The 12,423-nt window shown below is 37.5% G+C and overlaps 1 protein-coding gene across 1 annotated transcript in view; it reads right to left on the bottom strand.

Annotated features, from left to right (window-relative positions):
* Positions 1–12,423, bottom strand: part of VPS8 (VPS8 subunit of CORVET complex) — a 300,882-nt gene that overhangs the window by 278,513 nt on the left and 9,946 nt on the right. Inside the window, exon 4 of the mRNA XM_060150214.1 lies at positions 7,195–7,325. Coding sequence (XP_060006197.1) covers positions 7,195–7,325 — 131 coding nt within the window. The remainder of the gene's footprint in view (positions 1–7,194; positions 7,326–12,423) is intronic.

Raw genomic sequence — 12,423 nt, 5'->3', positions numbered from 1 at the left:
ATAGACAAGATGAAAAGGCAGAGGGCTATGTACCAGATGAAGGAACAAGATAAAACTCCAGAAAAACAACTAAATGAAGTGGAGATAGGCAACCTTCCAGAAAAAGAATTCAGAATAATGATAGTGAAGATGATCCAGGACCTCAGAAAAAGAATGGAGGCAAAGATCGAGAAGATGCAAGAAATGTTTAACAAAGACCTAGAAGAATTAAAGAACAAACAAACAGAGATGAACAATACAATAACTGAAATGAAAACTACACTAGAAGGAATAGCAGAATAACTGAGGCAGAAGAACAGATAAGTGACCTGGAAGACAGAATGGTGGAATTCACTGCTGTGGAACAGAATAAAGAAAAAAGATGAAAAGAAATGAACACAGCCTAAGAGACCTCTGGGACAACATTAAACGCAACAACATTCGCATTATAGGGGTCCCAGAAGGAGAAGAGAGAGAGAAAGGACCAGAGAAAGTATTTGAAGAGATTATAGTCGAAAACTTCCCTAACATGGGAAAGGAAATGACCACCCAAGTCCAGGAAGCGCAGAGAGTCCCATACAGGATAAACCCAAGGAGAAAAATGCTGAGACACACAGTAATCAAACTGGCAAAAATTAAGGACAAAAAAAATTATTGAAAGCAGCAAGGGAAAAACGACAAATAACATACAAGGGAACTCCCATAAGGTTAATAGCTGATTTCTCAGCAGAAACTCTACAAACCAGAAGGGAGTGGCATGATATACTTAAAGTCATGAAAGGGAAGAACCTACAACCAAGATTACTCTACCCGGCAAGGATCTCATTCAGCTTCGATGGAGAAATCAAAAGCTTTACAGACAAGCAAAAGCTAAGAGAATTCAGCACCACCAAACCAGCTCTACAACAAATGCTAAAGGAACTTCTCTAAGTGGGAAACACAAGAGAAGAAAAGGACCTACAATAACAAACCCAAAACAATTAAGAATGGTCATAGGAACGTACATATCGATAATTACCTTAAACATGAATGGATTAAATGCTCCAACAAAAAGACACAGGCTTGCTGAATGGATACAAAAACAAGACCCATATATATACTGTCTACAAGAGACCCACTTCAGATGCAGGGACACTCAGACTGAAAGTGAGGGGATGGAAAAAGATATTTCATGCAAACGGAAATCAAAAGAAAGCTGGAGTAGCAATACTCATATCAGATAAAATAGACTTTAAAATAAAGAATGTTAAAAGAGACAAGGAAGGACACTACATAATGATCAGGGGATCAATCCAAGAAGAAAATATAGCAATTATAAATATATATATGCACCCAACATAGGAGCACCTCAATACGTAAGGCAACTGCTAACAGCTATGAAAGAGGAAATTGACAGTAACACAATAATAGTGGGACAGTTTAACACCTCACTTACACCAATGGACAGATCATCCAAAATGAAAATAAATAAGGAAACAGAAGCTTTAAATGACACAATGGACCAGATAGATTTAATTGATATTTACAGGACATTGCATCCAAAAACAGCAGATTACACTTTCTTCTCAAGTGCGCACAGAACATTCTACGGGATAGATCACATCTTGGGTCACAAATCAAGCCTCAGTAAATTTAATAAAATTGAAATCATATCAAGCATCTTTTCTGACCACAACGTTATGAGATTAAAAATGAATTACAGGGAAAAAAACGTAAAAAACACAAACACATGGAGGCTAAACAATACATTACTAAATAACCAAGAGATCACTGAAGAAATCAAAGAGGAAATCAAAAAACACCTAGAGACAAATGACAATGAAAACATGATGATCCAAAACCTATGGGATGCAGCGAAAGCAGTTCTAAGAGTGAGGTGTATAGCTATACAAGTCTACCTCAAGAAACAAGAAAAATCTGAAATAAACAATCTAACATTACACCTAAAGGAACTAGAGAGAGAAAGAAAAACAAAACCCAAAGTTAGCAGAAGGAAAGAAATCATACAGATCAGAGGAGAAGTAAATGAAATAGAAACAAAGAAAACAATAGCAAAGATCAATAACCCTAAAAGCTGGTTCTTTGAGAAGATAAACAAAATTGATAAACCATAAGCCAGACTCATCAAGAAAAAGAGGGCGAGTACTCAAATCAATAAAATTAGAAATGAAAAAGGAGAAGTTACAGATACCACAGAAATACAAAGCATCCTAAGAGACTACTACAAGCAACTCTAGGCCAATAAAATGGACAACCTGGAAGAAATGGACACATTCTTAGAAAGGTATAACGCTCCAGGACTGAACCAGGAAAAAATAGAAAATATGAACAGACCAATCATAAGTAATGAAATTGAAACTGTGATTAAAAATCTTCCAACAAACAAAAGTCCAGGACCAGATGGTTTCACAGGTGAATTCTATCAAACATTTAGAGAAGAGCTAACACCCATCCTTCTCAAACTCTTCCAAAGAATTGCAGAGGAAGGAACACTCCCAAACTCATTCCATGAGGCCACCATCACCCTGATACCAAAACCAGACAAAGATACTACAAAAAAAGAAAATTACAGACCAACATCACTGATGAATACAGATGCAAAAATCCTCAACAAAATACTAGCAAAGAGAATCCAACAACACATTAAAAGGATCATACACCATGTTCAAGTGGGATTTATCCCAGGGATGCAAGGATTCTTCAATATACGCAAATCAATCGGTGTGATACACCATATTAACAAATTGAAGAATAAAAACCATATGATCCTCTCAATAGATGCAGAAAAAGCTTTTGACAAAATTCAACACCCATTTATGACAAAAACTCTCCAGAAAGTGGGCATAGGGGGAAACCTACCTCAACATAATAAAGGCCATATATGACAAACCCACAGCAAACATCATTCTCAATGGTGAAAAACTGAAAGCATTTCCTCTAAGATCAGGAACAAGACAAGGATGTCCACTCTCGCCACTATTATTCAACATAGTTTTGGAAGTCCTAGCCACCACAATCAGAGAAGAAAAAGAAATAAAAGGAATACAAATTGGAAAAGAACGTTAAACTGTCACTGTTTGCAGATGACATGATACTATACATAGAGAATCCTGAAGATGCCACCAGAAAACTACTGGAGCTAATCAATGAAGTTGGTAAAGTAGCAGGATACAAAATTGATGCACAGAAATCTCTTGCATTCCTATACACTAATGATGAAAAATCTGAAAGAGAAATTAAGGAAACACTCCCATATACCATTACTACAAAAAGAATAAAACACCTAGGAATAAACCTACCTAGGGAGACAAAAGAGCTGTATGCAGAAAACTATAAGACAGTGATGAAAGAAATTAAAGATGATACCAACAGATGGAGAGATACACCATGTTCTTGGATTGGAAGAATCAATATTGTGAAAATGACTATACTACCCAAAGCAATCTACAGATTCAATGCAATCCCTATCAAATTACCAATGCCATATTTTACAGAACTAGAACAAAATATCTTAAAATTTGTATGGAGACACAAAAGTCCCCGAATAGACAAAGCAGTCTTGAGGGAAAAAAACGGAGCTGAAGGAATCAGACTCCCTGACTTCAGACTATACTACAAAGCTACAGTAATCAAGACAATATGGTACTGGCACAAAAACAGAAACATAGATCCATGGAACAAGATAGAAGGCCCAGAGATAAACCCACACATCTACAGTCAACTAATCTATGACAAAGGAGGCAAGGGTATATAATTGAGAAAAGACAGTCTCTTCAGTAAGTGGTGCTGGGAAAACTGGACAGCTACATGTAAAAGAATGAAATTAGAACACTCCCTAACACCATACACAAAAATAAACTCAAAATGGAATAGAGACTTAAATGTAAGACTGGACACTATAAAACTCTTAGAGGAAAACATAGGAAGAACACTCTTTGACATAAATCACAGCAAGATCTTTTTTGATCCACCTCCTAGAGTAATGGAAATAAAAACAAAAATAAACAAATGGGACCTAACGAAACTTCAAAGCTTTTGCACAGCAAAGGAAACCATAAACAAGACCAAAAGACAACCCTCAGAATGGGAGAAAATATTTGCAAATGAAGCAACTGACAAAGGATTAATCTCCAAAATATATAAATAGCTCATGCAGTTCAATATTAAAAAAATGAATAACCCAATCCAAAAATGGGCAGAAGACCTAAATAGACATTTCTCCAAAGAAGACCTACAGATGGCCAAGAAGCGCATGAAGAGCTGCTCAACATCACTAATTATTAGAGAAATGCAAATCAAAACTACAATGAGGTATCACCTCACACCAGTTAGAATGGGCATCATCAGAAAATCTACAAACAACAAATGGGTGTGGAGAAAAGGGAACCCTCTTGCACTGTTGGTGGGAATGTAAATTGATACAGCCAGTATGGAGGTTCCTTAGAAAACCAAAAACAGAACTACCATATGATCCAGCAATCCCACTACTGGGCATATACCCAGAAAAAAATATAATTCAAAAAGACACATGCACCCCAATGTTCACTGCAGCACCATTTACAATAGCCAGGTCATGGAAGCAACCTAAATGCCCATCGACAGACAAATGGATAAAGAAGATGTGGTGCATATATACAATGGAGTATTACTCAGCCATAAAAAGGAACGAAATTGGGTCATTTGTTGAGACGTGGATGGATCTAGAGACTGTCATACAGAGTGAAGTAAGTCAGAAAGAGAAAAACAAATATCGTATATTAACGCATGTATGTGGAGCCTAGAAATATGGTACAGATGAACCGGTTTGCAGGGCAGAAATTGAGACACAGATGTAGGGAACAAACGTATGGACACCAAGCGGGGAAAGCCACGGTGGGTGGGGGTGGTGGTGTGATGAATTCGGCAATTGAGATTGATACGTATACACTTATGTGCATAAAATTGCTGACTAATAAGAACCTGCTGTATAAAAAGATAAATAAAATAAAATTCAAGAATTAAAAAAAAAGAATCACATTGTATACCTTAAATCTACACAGTACTGCATGTCAATTATATCTCAATAAAGCTGAAAAAATTTAAGTTATTTATTTGTAGAAGAAAGTGATGAACAGGTTAATATATCCAGCCATGGCCCCTATCCCACAAGAGTTGACAACCTAAAGAAGACAGCACTGACACAGGCAAAATTTAAGAAGTCGAGGAAAAATACACCAACAACTTAGCCACATTAAAGTTACACATGAATTCAATAAAGTATTTACATTATGCTTCCTCCACTTCTCTTTCCTTTTCATGTGCTCTCCAAGAATTTGGAAGGTGAAAAGCAGCCAAAATGAAGTTATATAGGGTTAGAAGTCCTTTTCCCAAATCTTTAATCATCTCTGTGACTCTCCTCTGAACCCATTTCAAGGGAATGCAGAAACACTGGAGCTGTCCTTAGAGAGCAGGAGGAAGGTGGTGGAGGGAGGAGGGAGGGAACAGAAAGGTGGTGAGGTAAACCAAGCCTCACATTTCCACCACAGACACTGTACCAGGGGTGATGTGTGCACCCTCTAAGGGCTCTCCTGCTTCTGGGTGTCCCCGGCTATTATTATAGCTTCCTACTGTGTGTACAGAAGACAGTCGTCATGTCATCCACCTTTTTATCCTCTCCCCTCAACAGTGCCTAAATATTCAGGATCTAGCAAGCATTTTATTTCCACCTGAGTGGGCCTTCTACTTCCTATGCAGAGCTTCAGCAGGCCATACTGTATGCAAGTGTGATTTAAATGAACGCTTAACCAAAGAGCCCAGAAATAAACCCACACACCTATGGTCAATTAATCTTCGACAAAGCAGGCAAGAATATAAAACAGGAAAAAGACAGTCTCTTCAGCTATTGGTGCTGACAAAGTTGGACAGGTGCATGTAAATCAACGAAGTTAGAACACACCCTCTCATCATGCACAAAAATAAACTCAAAATGGCTTAAAGACTTAAACATAAGACATGACACCATAAAACTCCTAGAAGAGAATATAGGCAAAACATTCTCTGACATAAATCATACCAGTGTTTTCTTAGGTCAGTCTCCCAAGGCAACAGAAATAAAAACAAAAGTAAACAAATGGGACCTAATCAAACTTACAAGCTTTTGCACAGCAAAGGAAACCATAAACAAAATGAATGGGAGAAAGTATTTGCAAATGATGCACCCAACAAGGGCTTAATTTCCAAAATATACAAACAGCTCATACAATACAACAACAAAAAAACAAACAACCCAATTGAAAAACAGGCAGAAGACCTAAATAGACATTTCTCCAAAGAAGACTTAAAGATGGCCAGTAGGCACATGAAATGATGCTCAACATTGCTAATTATTAGAGAAATGCAAGTCAAAACCACAATGAGATACCAACCCACACTGGTCAGAATGGCCATCATTAAAAAGTCTACAAATAACAATTACTGGAGAGGGTATGGAGAAAAGGGAACCCTCCTACACTGTTAGTGGGAATGTAAGCTGGTGCAGCCACTATGGAAAACAGTATGGAGGTTCCTCAGGAAACTAAAAACAGAATTACCATATGATCTAGCAATCCCACTCCTGGGCATATATCTGAACAAAAGTATAATTCAAAAAGATACATGCACCCCTATGTTCATAGCAGCACTATTCACAATAGCCAAGACATGGAAACAACCTAGATGTCCATCGACAGATGAATGGATAAAGAAGATGTGGTACATATATACAATGGAATACTACTCAACCATAAAAAAGAATGAAATAATGCCATTTGCAGCAACATGGGTGTAACCAGAGATTATCAATACTAAGTAAGTCAGAAAGAGAAAGACAAATACCATATGATATCACCTTTATGTGGAATCTAAAATATGGCACAAATGAACCTATCTATGAAACAGAAAGAGACGCAGACATAGAGAACAGACCTGTGGTTGCTTGGCAGGGGCGGGGAATGAACTGGGAGTTTGGGGTTAGTAGATGGAAACTATTACATATAGAATGGATAAACAGGTCCTACTGTAGAGCACAGGGAACTATATTCAATATCATGGGATAAACCATAATGGAAAAGAATATGAAAAAGAATGTCTATATATGTATAACTAAGTCACTTTGCTGTACAACAGAAATTAACACAACATTGTAAATCAACTATATTTCAATTTAAAAAAAGAAGAAAAAAATAAAAGGATATTTACCTTTTTAAGTTGGTCCTGTCGCCACTATCTGAGCTTGCCACAGACGAAGTATCATAGGAGTGAGAATCAATAGTATCAATATTTAACAATGTAGGATCTTCAAGAACAAAAGAATCATCTTCATCATCAGTCTAAATTAGAAGAACATGGATAAATAAATTCAAAATTCCAAATACTCCATAAGTCAAATAGGCGTTAATGGGTTTCTCCAAAACACTCATATGCTTATTCTGTTTTTCACCCATTTTTCACGCATTGCTGTTGACCAGAGAGGCATAGTACAGAATTAAATTACAACTCTAGTTATCTCTCCCTACAAAGAGTTCACTCCAAAAATTTCTTTCTTGTAGCTGGAAGAAGTAGGAGCAGTTATGCATATTATTGTTAGTTGCCAAATATTTCTTAAAATTCTAACGTGTATAGATGCTTTACTAGTTAACTAACAGCCAATGGCTAATTGAAGAAAATAAATACTACCTGACTATAGATAGTTTACCTTAAGAAATATGACAAGCAGACAGAAGAAAGGCATTCTGGGTTGGAAACAGCATGTGCAAACACAGTGATTTCATAATAGGAATTTTGCCCATGAAAAAGGAAGTAGTCTAAAATGAATGGAGTATTTGAGTAGGAGTTGGAGGTGATCCTAGAAAGATAAGCTGGGATCCAAATTGTAAAAGTCTTATATTCCATTAAGCTAGGTGATAGGAGGGCCCTATTTGTCCACCACTGTAACCCTAGTGCCTAGTACGATGCCTAACACATAATCAGTACTCATTTACTTAATAAATTAATGTACTATATATAGTAGGCAGTGGGAAGGCAACTGAGATCTTTAAAAAATGTACACATGATGGGAACCATGCTTTAGAAAGATAAATGGGGCAGTATGAAGATGGATGAGGGTAGAGGGGGAGACAGGCAGGGAGACTAATAAGAACCAGCAAGATGGCTATTGCAATGTCAAGGAAAGACAGGAGAGTTCAGTCTAGGAATGCAGCAGAAGGGGTCAAGAGAAGGAATAAGGAAAGAGACATTACTGAGGTAAAATCCAAAATTCCTGGTTACCATTTAAACAGTGTGTTTTGAGGGGCTGGGGGGGTTAAGAAAGAAGTCAAAGAAGATTCCAAGGTTTCCAGCTTGAGCAACTAGCAAAAGGTGATACTACTAACTGAGATAAGAAAGCAAAAAGAATAGCAGATAAAGCAGAATGAGTTTAGCTTTGAACAAGCTGATTCTGGGCAACAGACATTAAAGAAAAAAGTTCTGATCTTACCTCCTCTTTCAGCTGGACTACCTTCTGCCTTATCATTTCCATTCATATTCTTAAGAGAGCAGAGCAGTCCATACTCATTACCTCCACTTTCTCCACCCATTACCAGCTACTGACTACTACTCTTGCTGAAGTTACTAGTCAAATCCACCAGCCTATTTTCCGTTAGCATGCTCTTGTCCTGTACGCATCACTTAACACTACTGGCCATGCCCCACTTCTTGAAACTTTCTCTTCCCTTGGTTTCCAATACATCTCTTTGCTACTCCTCCAACTTATGTGGCCTCTTCTATCAGTCATGTTCTCTACTTGTCCTCAGCCCAACCTTTAAGTGGTGTTGTTCCCCAGGATTATATTCTTGTCTCCTCCTACTTCACACACTTCCTACATGAACAAGCTAATCCATACTTATAGTTTCAAGTATGATGTCATGCTAATGACTCCATGCTAATGTCATGCTAATGTATCTTTAGTACCAACATTTCTCTCGCAGTTTAGGCCATATTTCTGACTGTTTTTCAGATATCTCCACACACAAGATTGCTAAGAACAGGATGAGGGTTAGCAAGGAGCTACTGTGTTACTTGAGAGCTGTACAAGAATGGAAGGACTGCCATAAGGAAAGGTAACAGAAACAATTCATAAATAAGAACTGCAGCACCAAGGTCTTAAGCAAGAGAATCAATCAGGATCTTATCTGATTTTCTTAAGCAGCCAGAGACATAATTAAGGAAAACAGATTAGCTAAATTAAGCCAGGGTTGAGGCTTACAGGATAAGCGGGGGGGGGGGGGGGGGGGGGGAATGAGGAAGAGAATTGAGGGTATCAATAAGGCTGAATTTAAAATTACTAGCTACACAGTAGAGCTATCAATTCTCACAAATTGATGTGCAAAATCTACATAAGCCTATCAAACTTCAGCTGGGGTGTATGTGTGTGTGTGTAAACTAGTAAAGTGATTCTCAAACTTACGTGGAAATGAAAAAGACCAAGAATAAGCAAGGCAATCTTGAAGAACAACAACAAAGCTGGAAGATTTGAAACTGTTAGATATCAAGACCTATTATAAAGGTTCAGACATCAGAGTGTGCTATTGGGGCAAGTATAGAAAGACCCATGAAATCACACCAACACATATATGATCACCTGATTTAAAACAGAAGTGACACCGCAGAAAAGAATGGTGCTCAGTAAGTGCTGCTGCCTCATACCGCACACCATCACACACAAAAATTTCAGATTAATTGCAGATCTAATGTGAAAGGCAGAACAATGAAGATTTTAAAACAAAATAAGATAGCATCATCATGACTTTGGAATCTGCAAAATTTTCTTCAACTGGACGCACCAAAAAACTAATCATAATGGAAAAATTTAATAAGCTGAACTACTACTAAGAACTTCTGCTCATCAAAAGAAACCATTGAGAGTGAAAAAGTAACCCACAGAATGGAAGAAGATATTTGCAATACATATATCTATTAAAAACTTATATCCATCAAATATAAAGAACTCTTATAAATAAGTTTTTTAAAAATCAATTGAATAGAAAAGTGGGCGAAAGACATGAAAAAGCAATTCACAAAAGAGATATCCAAATGGCCAGAACATACGAAGGTACCCAAATTTCATCAGTCTTCAGGGAAATTCAGATTAAAACTATGATGTGATATCACTACACACCTACAAGTATGAATGGCTAAAGTGAAAAAGAGAGAAAAATTCAGAAGTTGATGAGGATATGGTAACCAGAACTTCCATATATCGCTGTAGGAAGTATATATTATCACAACCACTTTGAGGAACCTGTGGCAGTATCAACCAAAGCTGAACATGCCCATACCTGGTGACCTAGCAATTCTACTCTTAGGTACATACCCAGCAGAAATGTGTGTGTGAGTGCGTGTGTATGTATGTGTACACATGTGTGTATGTATCTAAAGATATGAATAAGGATATTCACAGCAGCACTCTTCATAGCAGCCAGAAACCAGATATTATAAAACTGCCCATAAACAGTTGAATGAGTAAATAATGGTATATAACAAAGAATTTTATACAACAATGGGAATGGATGAACAATTGCATGCAGCAAAAATATGAATAAATCTAAAAACACAATATCGAGGGAAGTAAGTCAGATGCACAAAAGCACATACTGTATAATTCCATTTATATGAAGTTCAAAGCAGCCAAGGCAGTCAATGCCGGTAGAAGTCAGGATAGTGATTATCCTGGTTGGGTACTGAAGGAGCACAAGAGGAGCTTCTGGGGTGCTAGTAATGTTTCATTTCTTCATCTGGACTGTGGTTACACAGAGCATTCTGTTTGTGAAAATTCACCAACCAGTACACTTACGACCTGTGCACTTTTTCTATATGTATGTTGTACCTCAATTAAAAGTTCAAAAGAAATTTCTGGCTGCACAATCCAACAGTAGAACTGAAGTGAAGCCAGGGCTACTCTCAGACACTGGGAGACTAAGAAGGATCAAGAGACTTGGTCCTGAAGAGGTCAAAGAGCACGTTTAATGGAGGTAAGAGAACGTGGGGGTAGGGGGAGGATTGTTAGGATTAGAGAACAAAATTTCAAAATTAAAAACCTCAGAAGTAGCATAGTTTCAAAGGATGACAAGGCCTAGTAACATTATTTCATGCCCTAAATTCTGAGATTTAGGATGTCTCAGTCATCTCTTTCTGTAAAATATCTTGGATGTACACTTCTTCCCAGCACCTCGTCAGGTTGCTATTAATGAGCTTCATAGAATATATGCACCCACGTATCCTGAAGTAAGTGCTTATTTATTTACACTTTCTACTTCTGTCTTTTTTTTCTTTCTTAAAATCATTTTCTTTCATACTTCTTCCCCCTTTTTCTCTTCATAACATTCTACAACTTAAATTATTTTTACTTTTACTTATTCCCTTGCCTCGCTCCCTGGTGGTATGAAAGCTGGCCAATTTCCAGTCCTATTTCTCTCTCAAAGTCAGAGACTGTCATGCAGCACTTTATAATCCCAGCATCTAACACTATGACCCAAATACACAAGGCACCCAAATTACTGTTGAGGATGATAACAGTATTATCCTCTCAGTAAACCACTAATGACTATACTTGCTGTTACTAGTAGATAAGTAAATATTGCAAAGACAGTTTTCCTTCATTATGAACTACAGTCTCATTCATGAGCATTATTTTCTTTGCCATTATTATATAAAGATGTACAAATAGGGCTTTGTACACAGTCCTCTAAGATTATTTTTATTCTTCACTTAGTAACTGAAATAATATGTGATTAAGACCATGTTATCAAAACTGACTAAAATTAATCTCTTCATTGCTAAATGAAAGATTTCCTCTATATTAGGAAGCAATAAATAACCATCACTGTAACAGGATATTCTTTCATTGACCAAAGACTTCTTTGTCAAAATTAAAAACGCTTAAGTCTTATTAACATAGATCATACATAACATTTCTGAAGTTAAAATACATTCAAAGAAACAGCGACATCAAGCTGATATTTTTAAAAAAAGAAATAAAAGATACACTTCACTGAGAAGGTAGTTTGCAAGTATAGATAAAGAAGTAATAAAGACCAGGGCCCAACCCACTCAGATGTATGGGGTCAGTGGGCATTTCTATTGAGGAAGCTTTGCATCATTATCTTTTGGAAAACACAACTATGTATCTGAAATAGATTTTAAAAATCTTTCTGAGGGCTTCCCTGGTGGCGCAGTGGTTGAGAGTCCGCCTGCCGATGCAGGGGACACAGGTTCGTGCCCCGGTCTGGGAAGATCCCACATGCCGCGGAGCGGCTGGGCCCGTGAGCCATGGCCGCTGAGCCTGCGCGTCCAGAGCCTGTGCTCCGCAACGGGAGAGGCCACAGCAATGAGAGGCCCAGTGAGAGGCCCACGTACTGCAAAAAAAAAAAATCTTTCTCAAATGAGAAGCTA

Source organism: Lagenorhynchus albirostris, chromosome 5, assembly GCF_949774975.1.
Source record: "Lagenorhynchus albirostris chromosome 5, mLagAlb1.1, whole genome shotgun sequence".
Taxonomy (NCBI): Eukaryota; Metazoa; Chordata; class Mammalia; order Artiodactyla; family Delphinidae; genus Lagenorhynchus; species Lagenorhynchus albirostris.
Note: the sequence above shows the minus strand (reverse complement) of the source record. Positions and strands in the feature narration are given on the sequence as shown.